The sequence below is a fragment of the Numida meleagris genome, chromosome 1 (genome assembly GCF_002078875.1).
Source record: "Numida meleagris isolate 19003 breed g44 Domestic line chromosome 1, NumMel1.0, whole genome shotgun sequence".
Taxonomy (NCBI): Eukaryota; Metazoa; Chordata; class Aves; order Galliformes; family Numididae; genus Numida; species Numida meleagris.
The window spans coordinates 174,448,574-174,466,055 of NC_034409.1; the positions used below are offsets into that span (position 1 = coordinate 174,448,574).

General features: G+C 38.7%; 1 protein-coding gene across 3 annotated transcripts in view; it reads right to left on the reverse strand.

Annotated features, from left to right (window-relative positions):
• The window catches only part of CDK8 (cyclin dependent kinase 8), a gene marked incomplete at its 5' end in the record, with an annotated part of 65,123 nt that overhangs the window by 9,008 nt on the left and 38,633 nt on the right, over positions 1-17,482 (reverse strand). For all 3 annotated transcript variants that reach the window (XR_002433070.1, XM_021379032.1, XM_021379026.1), the window contains 5 exon segments: positions 3,972-4,044; positions 5,105-5,174; positions 7,164-7,307; positions 9,768-9,899; positions 12,668-12,725. Coding sequence is in view for 2 of the 3 variants with exons in the window: in XM_021379032.1 (XP_021234707.1) it covers positions 3,972-4,044; positions 5,105-5,174; positions 7,164-7,307; positions 9,768-9,899; positions 12,668-12,725 (477 nt within the window).

A 17,482-nucleotide genomic window follows, 5' to 3' on the forward strand; every position in this document is an offset into this window, starting at 1 on the left:
GATATTAATGGGAAAGAAAAATAGAAATCCTTCATATTTTATCATGGAATACAGCACCTAAGTCAAAACTACATCACGACCATAGGATTATAGAACGGTCTGAGTTGAAAGGGACTTTAAAGATGATTCAGTTCCAACCTCCCTGCCATGGGCAGTGATGTTCCCCACTAGACGTACTGTCAAAGACAACAATCTTTAAAAGAAATGCTGCACTTTCAGCTTACAGCACTTCATTTTAAAAAATAAGCATCCATCTAACAAGATGAATGCTATTTACATATGTAATTTCTGCACATTTCACATTTGCTCTTCATACTTCCCATGAGCTTAAATTAACCTTTTAATAAAAATCTAGTGTCATGATGTATGTATGAGTTGGTCATCTCCTTTCACTAGGTATTTAAGTGGGCATATACTACCACGATGCAGACCTCCACGTTGCAGACATCTAAAGTTAGAAAGTACATTTCCTCTCCTCAGCCTTCAGTTTTAATGGCATGGTTAAGAACATAATAAATCATAGAATCATAGAATGCTTTGGGCTGGCAGGGACCTTTAAGATCATCTAGTTCCAACACCTCCCTCTAGACCAGGTTGCTCAAAGCCCCATCCAGCCTGGCCTTTAATGCCTCCAGGGAGGGGGCATCCACAGCCTCTCTGGCCAACCTGTTCTAGTGTCTCACCACCCTCACAATAAAGAATTTCTTCCCCATATCTGGTCTACATCTACCCTCTTCCAGTTTAAAGCCATTTCCCCTTATCCTGTCACTGCACACCCTTAGAAAAAGTCCCTGCCCACCTTTCCTTTAGGCCCCCTTCAGGTACTGGAAGGCTGCTATAAGCTCCCCCCAGAACTTTCTCTTCTCTAGGCTGAAGGGTCCCAGCTCTCTCAGCCTGTTCCCATAAAGGAGGTGCTCCAGCACTCTGATCATCTTCATGGCCCTCCTCTGTACCCACTTCAACAGCTCCATGTCCTTCTTGTGCTTGGGGCCCCAGAACTGGATGCAGTACTTCAGGCGGAGTCTCACGAGAGCCAAGTAGAGGGGCAGAATCACCTCCCTTGACCTGCTGGTCACGCTTCTCTTGATGCAGCCCAGGATGTGGTTGGCCTTCTGGGCTGCCAGCACACACTGTCAGTTGAAGCCGAATCCTTCATCAACCAACATCCCCAAATCCTTCTCCCCAGGGCTGCTCTCAAGCCATTCTCTGCCCAACCTGTATCTGTGCTTGGGATTGCCCCGACCCAGGTGCAAGACCTTGCACTTGGCCTTGTTGAACTTCGTAAGGTTGACCTCTCAAGCCTGTCCAGGTCCCTCTTGATAGCATCCCTTCCTTCTAGCATGTCAACTGCACCACTCAGCTTTGTGTTGTCTGCAAACTTGCTGAGGGTGCACTCAATCCCACTGTCCACATCACCTACAAAGATGTTAAACAGCACTGGTCCCAGCACTGATCCCTGACGAATGCCACTTGTCACTGGTCTCCACTTGGACATTGAGCCATTGACAGCAACTCTCCAAGTGCAACCATCCAGCTAATTCTTTATCCAGCGAGTGGTCCATCCATCAAATCCATTCTTCTCCAATTTGGTGACCAGAAGGTAATGTGGGACTCTTTGCGCAAGTCCAGGTAGATGATGTCCGTTGCTCTTCCTTTATCCGCTGACGTTGTAACTCCATCATAAAAGGCCACCAAGTTTGTCAGACATGACTTGCCCTTGGTGAAGCCATGCTGGTTACCAGCAATCACCTCATCTTTGTTTTCCATGTGCCTTAGTAGGGCCTTCGGGAGGATCTGCCAGGCACAGAGGTGAGAGTGACTGGCCTGTAGTTTCCCAGATCATCTTTTTTTCCCTTCTTGAAAATGAGGGTTATGTTTCTCCTTTTCCAATCAATGGGAACTTCACGAGACTGCCATGACCTTTTAAACATGATGGATTGCAGCTTGGCAACTTCATCCGTTAGTTCCCTCAGAACCCATGGATGCATCTCGCTGGGTCCCATGGACTTGCGCACCTTCAGGTTCTTTAGCTGGTCTCAAACCAGATCTTCACTAACAGCAGGCAGATCTTCCTTCTCCAAGTTCTTACCTTTGCTTTCTGTAGCTTAGCTGGTATGGTCAGAGCCCTTACCAGTGAAGACTGAGGCAAAGAAGTCATTGAGCACCTCAGTTTTCTCCGTATCCCTTGTGACCAGGTCTCCAGTTTCCTTCCAGAGAGGGCCCACATCTTCCCTGGCCTTCCTTTTATCACTGATATGCCTGTAGAATTTCTTCTTGTTCCCCTTTATGTCCCTGGCTAGATTTAATTCTATCTGGGCTTTAGCTTTCCTAATCTGATTCCTGGCTGCTAGGAAAACTTCTTTGTAGTCCTCCCAGGTAACCCTTTCCCGCTCCACTCCCTACAGACTTTCTTTTTGTGCTTAATTAAGTCCAGGAGCTCTTTGCTGATCCATGGAGACCTCCTGGCATAGGCCTCCCAGCATTACCATCAATCCAGCTTCATTTTTCATGTCACTGACCAGAAGTCACAACAGGTATTTCAACTCCCTGAGTCTGCACATAGTTTTTGTAGAATTGTTCTCTCAAACAGCTCAAAAGTAATTGCAGGAGTCAAAATAAGGGAAAAAAAGAAAATTGCCAACACACTGAAAAAACACCACAAGCATAAAAAACATTGCAAAATTCTGGCACTGTATCTGGAATTGGCTTATGAAATCTTCCATCATATGCAGACAAGATGTGAACAAACTTTGTCATAATCAGTAACAGGAAACAGAAACCACAAGAGAAGTTTAATGACTGTGTAGCCATTATCATGTGGGAGACATGAAAACTACTTCGTCCCCTTATTCAGGCAAGAGAACAGAAGTGAATTTTTCACTTAGCATTACAAATATTTTCTATAAAGAACTGTTGAACCAGAAGATCACCTGCCAGAATGACATAATAAAAATATAGTATACTTCATATGACTTTGTGACGGCATGCTACGGGATAAATAGAAAAATAAGCATCACTAAATCAACCAGGAGCAGCAGCTGGGTCTCCATGTTCTAGGGCACAAACATTTAAATAGGATAATAGAAACCAAGAAAAGAATGGGGAAAAAAAGGTAAGCTGAAAAACCAGAAAGGAGTCAAAGTTGTCTCATGTAACATCACTTCTATGTGTGACAAGGATCCTCGTGCATCAGTGTCAGGAAAGGAAAAACTCTACTTAGTTCAAACTGATAAATGAAAGCATTTCATCCTTGGCAACCACACTTATCTATGAATTCACCAATCCTGGAATTAGCTGGGATGTTTTACAATTACAAGTGTATCATTTTAACGGGAGTCTTAACAAAAATAACTTTTATGTTCTAGAGATCACTAACTATTGTAAGAATACTGAAGAATACTAAGAAGTTTCTGTAAAAAAGCTATTAAAGATTAATGCACTGGGAACACACACATAATGTAATTTTCTAAACTAAACATTCAAGTCTCAAGTAAAACGTCGGGGTTTTTTTGTTTGGTAGCTATTTTCTTAATTCATTTTCTTTTGTTTTCAAACAGGCACGAGTGGTAAGTTTAAAATGAATATATAGAAAATAATCTGATTAAGGATATTTTTAAAATAAAAAATAGGCTATTAGAAGTATTTAAAGCAGTGAAATAGCTAAAACTACAGTAATATTGCAAATATAACTGCACATTTAATACAATTTAAGGACTGAAAACTTCTAATACACTTGATAAATGAATTAATCCAATGAATGGCTCACAGAATTATACTAATGTTAGAAGACAGCATGTTTTTGCAACTTTCAAATTGTAAATCACTTATTGCTAACTTTATTTAAAACATAAAGTATAATATTTATAAAATAAAGTTAGTCACAGAGTAACTGATACTAGCCCGGCTACCAATTTAAACAATTTTAACTTGCATAAGGATTTTTATTTTATTTTATGAATGCAGGAACTTACCAAGTGAAATGCCTTACTGTCTGGTTTAACTTTATGCTTTTCCATATATTTGATAAGGCTGCAGTTGGTGTACCTAGAGAAGAAAAAAAATGAAATTTCTAATAGTCAAAGCATCGATACCACAGAGCTTTCTTAGCACTCAAGAAACATATTAATAACTGTCTTTGCTAATCCATTAAGCACAGAAAAAAAGCAACTACCAAGACCAGAAGACTGCTTAAAATCCATTCAAACGCTGCAGAAATTCATCTGTTCCCCCTTACATGTTTGTGTAACACACATCACATCAATACAAAAAGCGCACTTTTAAACCATATACAGTCAGCAAACTATCACTTGGACTTAAACTGCCTTTTAGCCATTTTACTGTATCATCTGCACAGTTTCATTCTATTCAGAGAATTCGGTATATTTCTAATGCCAGGATACATGGAGATAAATGCCAAATCTATCTTAACAGTGTCCTACAATGTATAGGTTGTTACAAGAACATTCATGATCTCACTTTTTTTGAGGACAAGCTCAAAAACAAGGTTTCTAAATGGTTTGTTGCAATAGCATTGCAGGCGCAAGAAACATATATAATAGTAGTGCCCCAAATCCCTCAATTTGATCAGAAGGGAAGTAAAAAGACAACAGCGGTGGTGTCTCAAGGGCAATTATTAGAATCCGGCAACGTGACAGCAAAATGTTTAAGATATTCTTTCCTTCATAAGCTACCCTAGATATCAAGACTGACAGTTATACTCAGCTTGTTAGAAACATTATAAGGCTGCTACACTACTTACATGCAGCTATAGAATAATCATTTTTAGTACTGCAGTTTTGGAAACAGCTCTGAAAAACTATGCTTAGTAATCTTCACATCTGTCTGAGGTCTTACTGGCATCAGCAGTTTCACACCTGCTACTCACTCATTTGCAGTCAATGTCTTCCCACTTTTCTATGATTCACACCAACTCAATAGATCAAGTTCACCATTAAAAATCAACTTACTTTCTACTTCTTCAGAAATAAGCATTTCATAGTCACTGCTTAGGACAGAAAACAACCTATGCTATAATAACTTTATAGAGTAGGAGAGAGAAGTAAAATAGGCTTTCTTAAGAAAGCTCATCTCAACACAGACTTACGTGTTTCTTCGGAAATCCTTCATTAGAGTTGAATGTTCAGGCATCTTTTTTATGTCTTCCCAATCTTTATCTGCAAAAATCAGTATTTATTACTTTATTTTTCTTCTTCCTAACTACAAGGAAGGCTTTTAAAGTATTGCTGTAGACCTTACTTTCTTCATTCAGCTACTCTAAGCTTGTAGTTACTTATTTCTTTGTATTCCTTCATCACCTCTTCACAATCAATCTTCCCAACATCTAAGACATTCCATTTGTGTGTAACTCAAGAACTCTAAAAAAAACTACCAGCCACAGTAAAGATCTCCATACGATCAAAGGAGAACACAGAAGAAAAACATGTCAGCCCAGTGCACTTGCACCCTTCAGGACTGATACCTAATTTATTCAGGAATAATAGTGATCTCTGGGCAGGATTACACCAGAGTCTAGTAAACATTCATTTTCATTCTGATAGCACTGTGTTTTGTTACAGGAAAATGCATGGAGCTACTGTGTAAACCTGTGCCAGTCTCAACCTAAGAGAAATCCTGTTTGTCAAGAAAAGGTCAAAGTAAAGTAACATTAGCACATTCCAATTAAAGAATATTTAATCTTAACTCCTTATATGGACAAAGCCTGAAATGCCTTTAAATTAAAACAACACTCAGTAACATCACCTCTTAGCCTCGAATGGATTACTGTCTGTAACTACTAAAAAAATTCTATGGACAAGTAGTTCAATTCAAGTCAAATCTTTACCAAAACTCATCGTATTTTCAAACACTTGGAGCTCAGAAATATCAAATTAATAAATAAATCCATGAATATTCTCTTCTTTTCCTGTTGTTCTGTTTCTCTCCCTACCCCTTCTAAAGACACTTGAAACTTTCAAATATAGCAAGCGTCAATCAAAAAGCAAAAAAATGCTGCCATTAATTGAAAAAAATCTGCCATGAGAAAAAAACCCCACAAAATCAAGCATAAACCATAAGACAGCACTATTTAAACCCAAAAGAAAACAATGCAATTATTATCTATTTATGTAAGCTACACAAAGTCAATATAAACTCCAGGAAGGAAAAGCACAAGAAAATGATAAAATTCCAGGCTAGAAGCTGAAAAGTTAAGTATTGCTTAAAGAAAATAGATTAAGGGGGATTTTCATGACAATAAAAACACTTCATATGCAAAGACAACACTGCCAGCAATCTCAAACAGCAGTATGGAAGCAAGGAACTAAATACAGGAAAAGAGATAGTCAAAGGGAAAGATAAGAATAATTTTAAGAACAAAGTTCTATAACCACACAGAAATAAAGACCACAAACTTTGTGCGGTGAGGAGGAGAAAGTCTACCACAGCAACAAATAAAGAGATTATTAATACTAAATGGGAATAGAAACAACAGAGAACACAAGCAGTGAACAGAAAGATGACTGAAAGGTAATAATAAGCCCCCTGTTATTCAGACATCTGCAATCATGTAAATACTAGAAGACAAATATTTAAATGAAAGTATTCAAGATAGCTTGTAGAATAAAAGATATGACCAACACTGAGGGGAAAACGCAACAGGAGATATCCACATTGTAATTTATTTTGGTTCATGTGATCAGTTCTTTGTTCTGGTTTGGACAAAAGATTATTTCTCCAGAAGATAACCCTATTATAGGGGAAAAAAAAAAATACCCTCCTCTAATTCCAAATGTCATCTTTAATATAGCATCTGCAAAATATTCAGCAAATGTAGAGATTGTTCTTGGTGTTATACAATCATGGGTCACTTTTCAAACATAAAATCAGTCCTGGAGAAATCCAGAAATATTCTACATTGTTTTTAATCACCCATCATTAAACAAGATCTTTTAAAAACATAAAAAATTGATACATTTATAAGCATAGATAAACATATCATTAATAACCAGAAAAATATCAGATATGATTATTACATTCTAGGTGACTCATGACAAAGTTTACGTTTAAACAGCTTTGTTGCTTTGGTCAGCTGCCACCTTTATATGCAAAAAATACAATACAGATATCTTTCTTTGAACAGCAGTGATAAAAAATACAACATGTACCTGCAGGAAATCCCATTACATTGAATATTCTGTCCAGCTGGTCATGGTGATAAGGATTACTAGTTTTGATATCCTCTTGTCGACAATGGAATATTGGCTCTGATGTTAGCAGCTCTGCAAATATACACCCTATGGCCCAAATATCTTTAGAAAAGGAGAACAGAAATAGAAATCAAATGAATCTTTCCAAAAGCATCTTGGTGAGGTAAAATGTTAGTTCTTCACTTATAAGGTTCCTGCATGGAAAATTTTAAGTTTCTATTGTACAATGCTGCCTAGACTTTCCCTTTTAGCTACAGGTTCATAACTCAGTAACACAAGTACCACACAAGTTTAGTGGGGTATTTTGTTTGTTTTGTGTGTCCTGTTCTAGTGTTTTTTGTGTGTGTGTGTTTGTTGTTGCTCCTCATTTATTTTTGTTTGCTTGTTTTTAAGCGCAAGTACCACAATGGTAAAAAATGAGTTTGATTTAAAAAGAATTAAAAAAACAACAGAAGCTATTTGAGTAGCTGTCCACACAAAACACAAATGAAGAAGAGCCAACCAACACGTCACCTGCTCAAGGTGACACTGACTCCATCAAAAAATTTGCTCTCTCTGATCAGCCCCCCCATGTAATAAATATTAAAAGGTCCCTAAAAATATGAGCAGTGATACAGAAACAAGTCAAATTCTATCTATAAAACTTTGCAGTAAAAGAGTAAGAATACAATTGCTCTACATGCAAGCATCTTACCTTCTTTTATAAAAATAACATTCTTTAAAAAAAAAAAAATTGCTATGCTTTTCTTTCCGGACAATGTTCTTCCCACCTTCAGTATTTTTTTATTGTTATTATTAAAACAAACAAACAAACAAAAAAAAACACCTTTCATTTTTAACCGTTGTGTCCCAATCCACAAAATCAGAGAGTCTAAATTTTCTGAATTGTTTCCCCCATTTTTTTCTAGTATATACAAATGCAGTTTCTAAGTTATACATGGTGAAGCCACATTGAACCTTGAATGAGCAAGGAAAGATCAGGAACAAGGACAAAAGCCAATGATGCAGAAAGCATAATCCCATTGCTCAATGCTTGCATACACTCAGTTTCTATCAGTGCTGAAAAAAATTATGTACTAAAGGCCATGGCTATCCATGCTGTTTCGCATGCTGCAAGCAGAAGGAAATGCCAATAAAGCAAAAGAACATGCATACACTACAAAAAAAAAAGCAGTTTAAAAGAATATATAAAATATCTTTAATAAAAGAAATACGGTATTAACAGAGTTACTGAAAATACATTTGAGTCAAAGATTAAAATCTCTGACAAAAGCACTGACATGATATTAGGAAAAGAATGGAGAAGTCTGAGGAGAGAACATCAGGTTACAGAAATAATAACATATGCCAACGCACAGCCTCCACGTTTGTGCAAAATAAGCGGAGCCCCGCAGGGGAAATTGTTTCCCCAGAAACGTTTGTCAAGCTTTAACACAGATTTAAAAATGAGCAGCCTGGAGAGGGAAAACTTCCCAGTTCTCTTCTTTAGAGTCTCTCACTCCCCCACTGAGGTGAACATTGCCCCAGTGTGCTCCCCCGCCTCCAGCCACAGCCTACCATGGCTCCGGCCTTTGGGGACGCTCGTACCGCCCAGTGGCAAGGGGAGAGGCCAGCACAGTGATGGCCACCCAGGCTGGCGAGTAGGAGTGATGAACTAAGGAGCTGGCAGCATTAGGTTGATGGAACGAATGCCATCCTCACAACACCTGCATTCTGTGAGGCTGCAGTTCTGGGTGTGCCCACAGCTGCACCTGGTGCAGGGCACTGGCCACATCCCACTGCCTCAAGCAATTCTGAGGCACTCTTGTGCTTTGAAAAAGACAGAGAGGAAATCATAGAATGGCATGGGTTGGAAGGGACCTTAAAGATCACTGAGCTCCAACCCCTTGCCACAGGCCGGGTGACACCCATCAGGTTGCCCAGGCCCACCCAACCTGGCCTTGAATGCCTCCAAAGATGGGGCTAAAACACAGGCCTGATGGAGCAGAACCTATTACTGGCAACTTCCATCTACTGAAGAGAAACACATACCAAATAGCAAACTTAAAATTACTAATTTCTCACAAGCAAATTCAATACTTTCTTCACAGGTGCAGAAGTGTGGAGTAGCAAATAAAACACCACACTGCATTAAACTTCACTATTACAGATTAGTTTCAGTGCAGCCAATACGTTCTCCATCCTGTGCTCCCCCAAGTATATTTCATGCATTTATAAAACTAGATGAAAATCTCTGCAATGAAATTAACGTACTATGTCTCATCATCACATGGATTTTACTGACAGTTGGAAGATGCATCCCTATCACGTATTAATTCTAACAGCATCTAAGAAATCCTTGAGTAGAAGCTAGTACACAGCATTGCAGGCACTTTGAACCAAACCCAGAAATGTTTCATTCCTACAGCTAGCCAGATACCACAAATAACTTGTCAAAGTTAAATGTTTCCCCAAGAACCCAGTAACACAGCTGCTGTCCTTTGCACTATTTAACAGTGCTTAGGTAGTTGGGTACAATTTGCATGAACAGCAGTATAGCAGGTTATGCTCCATGTTACTTACCGATAGCTTTGGTATAATGCCTTGCTCCAAGAAGCAACTCTGGAGCTCGATACCAGAACGTTACAACTACTGGATCCAAGTCTGCTAAAGGCTTCAGAGGTGAGTTAAATAATCGGGCAAAGCCCATATCAGCTGCAAAATTCAAAGAGAGGTGTTTTAGACTTTTAGGAAAACTGTCGTATCTTTTTTATAATGAACTGATTGAGTTTACTTTGTTAGCGCTACCATCACTGTGCTAAATAAACACAGACTGTAGCAGATAGGAATTCTGTGAGCAGATTTCATGTTCTTAAAGCTTTTGTAGAAGTTACTGGATGCCATCACCTACAAAGTACATCATTATAAATCATTACTAACGCGAGCCATTTAGAACAAAGAATTAACCATTGTTCTGAAAAAGCGTATCATTCACTTCTCTCAGGACACTGGTAAATCCTGACTCATTTTACCTGATGTTCTCCGGTAAAATAATCCATTATTCTGCATGGTCTTTCAAGAAGCATTTTACACGTGAGCAAAACGCAAGTTCTGCATAGGTTAGAATGATTTATAATACATACATGCATGCCACAAAAGCTACTTCCTCATGAAGTTAGCTGCAGCAAGTTTTCCTTCACAGAAAAAGCAACTAGGCCTACAGCACCTGCCTCCCTAGTAACATTCTGTCAAGAAGTTATTTCCAGCACCAAGACAACAGTACTAGACACCATTAAGGTTATGATTTTAAGCTGTGCTTGGGGGATTGTATCACTAAAAACTGCTTTTTAGAATTGGTAATATATATCTTCCTAGAAAGCTGTCTGAGCTAATAATATAAATGATACAAGAAAAAAAATGGGCAGAGACTAAACTTAGCAATTTCTCCTACTGGATCTGCTTCTCTACCCAGCACTCCCCAAATCCCAAGGAACAGGGACTCCAGGGATATACATATGCTGAGGAAGACTGAAATGAGATGAGCCATTCTGAGGGCAAAGGTTAGGGTTATACATGCTATAGCTCACTGGTTGGGGGAAATCTGCAGTGTAATGTGGGTCTCTAACTCGACTAGACAACTTGAAATACTTTTTCATATGCATTCCTATTTATGCTTGTTTTAATGCATTTAAAAAGAGAAACATTTTACAATTTTCTAAATTATAGATTACTGAAGATACAATCAAGTCACTAGCATCTATAAAAAAACTAAGAAAATTGTTTGCAGAAAAATTTTTTGACTCAAAATGACACAAAAAGCTTATAAAAGTTATTTTAAGTTAAATGCCAGTTATGTATTTTTTAGAGAAATTAGTTGCACTGGAAAAGTGGAAGCCCTTGGTATGGGTATAACTTCTGCATTCTTTTCCTGCTGTGGTAACATCTTAAGAATATAAGAAAAAAATCTACATTTTGATAACAGCCTTAGAAATGCAGGGTCCCCCGCCCTCTCCCACCCCGGGAATGGATGGCTCAGAGGACTGGTGGTACAATACAGAATCTTTCACCTGTCCACAATCAGTCTGACTAAATTTGGTTGTGTTCTAACTTACTCCCAAATGAATCCAAAACTATACATTAAGAAATAAATGGGTGGTCTATGTGCAATTACTAGCAAATAGTTGTGTACAGCAAGCACCACCTCCACAGTTGAAACTGCACGTGCCCAGAGAATGACCTACGCTCTCCATTTTGGAAGCAACTGCTCCATGAAGAATATGGCATAGGAAGAACTAGTCACCTCCGCTGTCTGTGCTGTCCGTTTTGTACACAGAAGACCTCGAGTTCTGCTGTCAACCCTAAAGCTCAGAAGGGCCTTAAAATCTTTCAGGGTAGGATGTGCAGAAGTGTTCAGCCCTGGCCTATCTATTCCTTGGGTTTCAAGAAGGGAGGGCACAGCTAGAGCAGCACCGAATGTTCCCAGGAAATCCTAGCCCTATCCTTTACACTAGTGATTAGCATTATAGTTCAGATAAACAAAACAGTAAGTGTACACAGCAACAATGCAGAAGAATCACCTCATAAAAGAAAGCCAGAGGGAAGTGAAAATGATGAACTATCTTAAAAAAATAAATAAATAAAATAAAAGCCTTTCGGATGGGGCTGCATTACCATAACAGATATAAGGAGGCTGTGCATTAGCAGCCTGCTCCCACAGCACTGCCACACTAATGCATAGCCTGGTATCACTTAGTACTGTTAGGCTACAGTTAGTTTTTATGTATTTATTTACTTTAATTTAAAACAATTGAAGTTCTGTGAATTATCCCCTCACTCTGAGCAGTAATTCCCATGAAAAAATGCTACAGTGGTGGGGAAGCGTTGGGTCACTCCTACCCAGTTACAGCTCATTTGGAGCATTTAGCAGGAGTTCTCAGCAAACATTTTGTCTGAATTTCTGTGTTTTCTGGACTTCAGGATCCTTTGTGCTCATCTCCAAGAGACCTGACTACCCTTTCAAGAACATGTTGTAGGCTTGATGCCACCTCTGATTTCATTATAAAATTTTAAGGTTTTTGGGAGTAGGAGTGGATAGTTCCTATTTAGATTCTGGAATCAGCAGCAAGATAATGTCATGACGTTACAGAGGCAAACGGAAGAAGTTTTAAAACCCCATTTCTTTCTCCTCCTCTCCCCCCTTGCTCTCTCCCTTACCCCCACATCAACACCCACCACCCCACACAAACACCCACTTAAACAAAGCATATCGACATTTTCCAGTTTTGATTGGTGAGGCTACCACATTTCATTGGCAGAACTGGGTAGGGATCTAATATCGAGAAGCCAGTCACTCAAACACAGCATTTAGACAATGTCTCCAGCAAATACTAGTATGACAATAACTACTTTAGGGGGTACAACCGCACCTCCAGAACATTCTAACTTAAATGCTACACTGGGACTTATCAAAGATATCAACATACCAATTTTTACTCTTCCTCGCTCAGGACCTTCACCCATAACTAAAATATTAGCAGGTTTCTGTGGAAAAAAAAATAAATATACAATACATATACCACGATAAACCTAAACATCAGTCTCTGAAAAGTTAGTTAAGCTTTGTTTTGCCAGTTTTAAACCAATTTTGTTTTGATCAAAATGACAAGTTTCTCCGCCACGGGAAAGCTGTGCAAGGACCCAGCCACGGGCTCTCCCTGACTGCAACTCCATCATGTTTCCTCCCAGCACGGCTGCGCTCCAGCACTGTGCTCCCTACGCTGATGCCCTGCTGTCAGCCCGCCCCAGCAGGCACTCTCCAGCCTCCCACATTCCTACTGAACCCCTGGTATTTGCCCCTGGCGAGCTGGGCAGGAGGCCCATCCGTGGCTGCTCAGTACCCCTTGGCCTAGGGCACTGGCGCAGGAGTCGTCAGGTACCTTTGCAGACACATTTTCCATGAAGAAAATACATTGCCATACAGTTTTATATGGGAGACAAAAATCATCTGAATTATTCCTATTTTCAAGCGTACACCAATTTAGACAGCTGTGAAATCAGAAAGCGTTCCCATAGTGCTGTCTTTCTCTCCGTTATTTTGACAGCAAAATACCAATTCTTCCCCTTCTTTTCCCCTTCTTTCTTTTACTAGAGAGGTGATTTACAGAACTGAGCTGGAGCTCAACTGATTAGCAAGACAACCACTCGCTCCTTAATCCGTTCCCCCATCCTCTATTTTCTGTTCTAAAAGTTAAGCTCTTGTAGCCCAGTCTCTGTACCTGCAGTCAGAAGATTCCTCAAATGCTAACATGGTGCATATAAATCAAGCCTGCACTGCTTATTTTGAGGAAGAAACTCAGGAAATTCACAAATTTTAAATTTATACCGATTTGTGGATTTTTAAAAAAATTTTATCTTTAATTGAGTGATTTAGATGCCTACTCATACTATAATGCCTGGACAAAACAGGTGGTCCTAATCAGGACCTAATCATTAGAAGATCTGCAATAAGGCTGAGTTACTGCTCTAGATTTCTTTTCCCACTTTAATTGGATCTGAAGAAAGGAAGTGGTCTAGCAAGAAAGTTTAGGCTACCTAAAAATTAAAAGAATAAATCCTAGTATCTCTTGTAGAGAGTGAAGTGTGATCTACCAAACATTCACTATTACAGATTCTATTAGGTTTTGGCATAAAGCGCATTCAAAGAGTTAGAAGACCACAGTTTAATACTGATCTAGTAATAATTCATATTGAACAAAACCAAGTGAAAGGTAATAACTGAAAAAAAAAAAGTTCTTGGGAAACTTTATTACTATAGCCAATGAAAAGCTCCAACGTGGGTTTCTGAAGATGTACAGCCCATGTACAGAATACATAAATGGAACGTGAGCTGCTGCATCTCTTCTCGGAGCGCAGGTTGAAGATGGAAGCAGGCGTTACAGCTTGGCTGATCAAAGAGGTAAGGTACATGCCATTGACTTTCCAACAGCAATTACAGCTCAAGAGAGCAGACTTGAGCTGTACCGGCTCAGTGATGTGCAGAAAAACTTGTGTCCCACACCACCAACCCCACTTTTTTCTTTTTACTATATTTATTCATTCTTTACTTACAGGCATACACTCCATGTGAGCAGGGCTTCAACATATACAAAAAAGAACACAGTATGTGTGCACACAGCCCACAAAGCATCAAATTTGGTTGTTTCTAGGAAAGTCCCAGAAATAAGCAAGCCACATAAATCTTCAAACCCAGAGGTAATGCTGAAGTTTAAAGCAATTCAAACTTTTACTCAAGGAAGACAATTCCACCACATAAACCATCCTATTGCTACACATTGATTCAAGGAGAAAATATGCATTTCTTTTATGAAAGCAGCTTCAGTGTATCTGGGATTATTTGCATCCCAAATAGCTACTTGCCTAATTTCTACATTTTTAGTAGATAGGTTACACAAGCACCAAAGTTTTTCAGGTAAATAGTACGTTATTCTGAAATATTATTTCTTCCCCTGTACTTTCACAAGTTGGTAACACTCATTATAAAAATGCTTATAACATCCTCTTTATGCTTTTACCTTAAAACATTTTACTACAAGGACTGTGATGGGGGCAAGGAGCCATTCTCACACTCGGGCTCCAATACACCAGATGATTAATCAGCACAGCTCTGGGTAACAACTCCTGCACCAAAAGCTTCTACCCTTAGTTCAAGATAGGTACAAAGGAGAAAACAAAGATGAGACAGAACTGGTTAGCAAAACAGGTAACAGTAAAACAGGTAACTTGATTCATACTCAGGGTTTTTTTTTCCTCTCAGGATTTACAGAAAAAAGTTTAAAACCACAGACAATTTAAAATTCCGTGTAGCAGTCTTCGGAAGCCACAAATTACCAAAAAATCTCAGCTATCAATCTTGAATAACCATTCATAGCAGTTCACCTCTTTCTAGAGTCAAAGGCCCTTCTCTGAAAAAGCACTGTTTAAAAAAAGATTCTTATTGTAGACAATATTTATCACTGTAAAGAGAGACAACATCACATGTGAAACCAAGGATTAAAACCTGGAATTTTCCAAACAAGCCTGTTCATCAACATTTAAATTTTATGGCGGAGGTTCTACCAGAAAGCAGCACAGGGACAGCATGGGCATTCCTGAAACATAACTTCTGGAAACTCTCAAAAAAAAACAATTGAGTCGACTAACAAAAGCCAAAACACGGGTCAGGAATTCTTGTAAAGATTTGTCTCAAGTCATACAATGGCTTAGGTTGAAAGGAACCTTAAAGATCATCTAGTTCCAACCCAAGTCCACAATCTGGAGAAAAAAGCACTGCCAAAAGAGACAGACTGGAAGAAATTGAGTACATATGAGAAATCTCTATTTATTTGTGAAGGAAAATAAGCAATCATTAGAAACAGAAGGGAGAAACCCAGACAAACATCAGTTTAATTTCGTTTTCATTTAATTTTCATTATTCAGAGAAAATGAAAGTTTAAAGTGCTTATTCAACCCCCTTGGGCTATGTAAGTGAAGAAAAAATCTTACAGCAATTTTTACACTGAGTTCTGAAAGCAAACTATTTTAAAACAGTAATCTTTTGTTATAATGACTAATAAACGACTTTTGAAAGTCACTTGTTTTTGTTCCAGTAGAGACATATTTACTTTTGCCTTCAAATAAAACAATTTGCTCATGCCAGCCAAACACAAATGAGTAAGCTGTTGAGACCCTAAACCAAACGTGAAGAGCCATGCAGCAATGCAGAGCTGAGTACTTGGCAAAGACTAATAAAACAACATTCTGATAGCCTTACAGGATGAAAATTAATCCCTCCTCACCCAACCCCCCCCCCTCCCCACTCTCATCAGTAAAGGAATAATTCAATCTCATGGGCAAACGGGTTTGTGACCATGGCAGAGCACTAAATCTTATCCAAAATGTCACTTTGAAGGACTTGTTGTGAGATTTCTAGACAGGACCTATCTACTGCAATTAATCACTATATCTTTAAAGAGAGAAAAAAGATCCTCACTGAAATATTTTTATATACTTCTGTTTTAATCAGTGTTTGCAAACTGAATACAAATCCTAAGATGCAAGCTAATATCAAATAGAGAAGCTAAACGAAATGGAGAATATACTGATAGGATCAAAGATCTTCAGGCAGTCTTCCTCTTCCATCTGCCTCATCTAACGTGATATATACCATTGCCTCCTTACCCCGACCCCTGCGCAGTCCTTCCAGGCAGTCTACCTTCCTTCACTTTTCATCACTGCAATAACTTTCCTCAACTTTTAATGTAAGCAATGTTGTTGTACCCATTGCTTCTTTTCTTAAATTTCAGCTGAAAGATAACCACCCTTTCATTTCAACAACTTCTTACATTTTTGAAGACCTACATCTCTCTTCAGTCCCTTTATCTTGATTAAAAGAACTCTTCTGCTCAGTGTTTCCTAATAGGTTTTTTTTTTTTCCAGATTCCCCTCCCTCCAGTTCTGCCTCACGGCCACCTATTTGTTCTAACTGGAACCACTCCAAATTGCACACTGCTCCTGTTGAGGCTTCGCTAATGCTAAATACAAGCGATTATTTTACATGCTTGGCATATCATCTTCCCTTACATACAATCCGAGCAGGGTATATGGTTTTGCAAAGCCATGTAAGGTGTCTGATTCACTGAGATTATGAGCCATACATTTTCTTCACATCTTTTCCAGCAGGACAACTACTTTTTAAAAACATTCCTCCATTTGAACAAACATTACACTCCAATACTGCTTCTAAACATACACTGAAAACGTTCAGGTTCATTCAGAGGGGAATTTTGGGCTTTAAAACTTATTCCATTTTCTATTTTGAAGATAAAAATGCAAACAACCTGAAAATTATACCAATCCGTCTTGACAACATGTAATCATATATCAAAAGACATTCTTGTTGCTTGCAGCGAGTTATAAATAAGAGCAGGAAATGATTACTTGTTCAATGTCCTCATGCTAGGTGATTGGAAATCACGGGGCATTTTTTGTGCTCCAGTAAAAGCATTCTGTCAGAATCTACTTTCAGTAAGTCTCACTCAAAGCAGTGAGGAGGGAAAAAATAGAGGTTTTGGAAAGCTTAACCATTGTTTCGTTACTGCTTTTAACACTGAACCAGACTGTAGAAACTACTACTCCACATATTGTTGGCTTCTAGGCTGCATATGAACTGGTTTGTTCTAAAGGCTAAACACATCTATCAATGAATAACCAGAATTCCTTTGATTTATCTATGGTATTATAATGCAGATGTGACTTTTTTT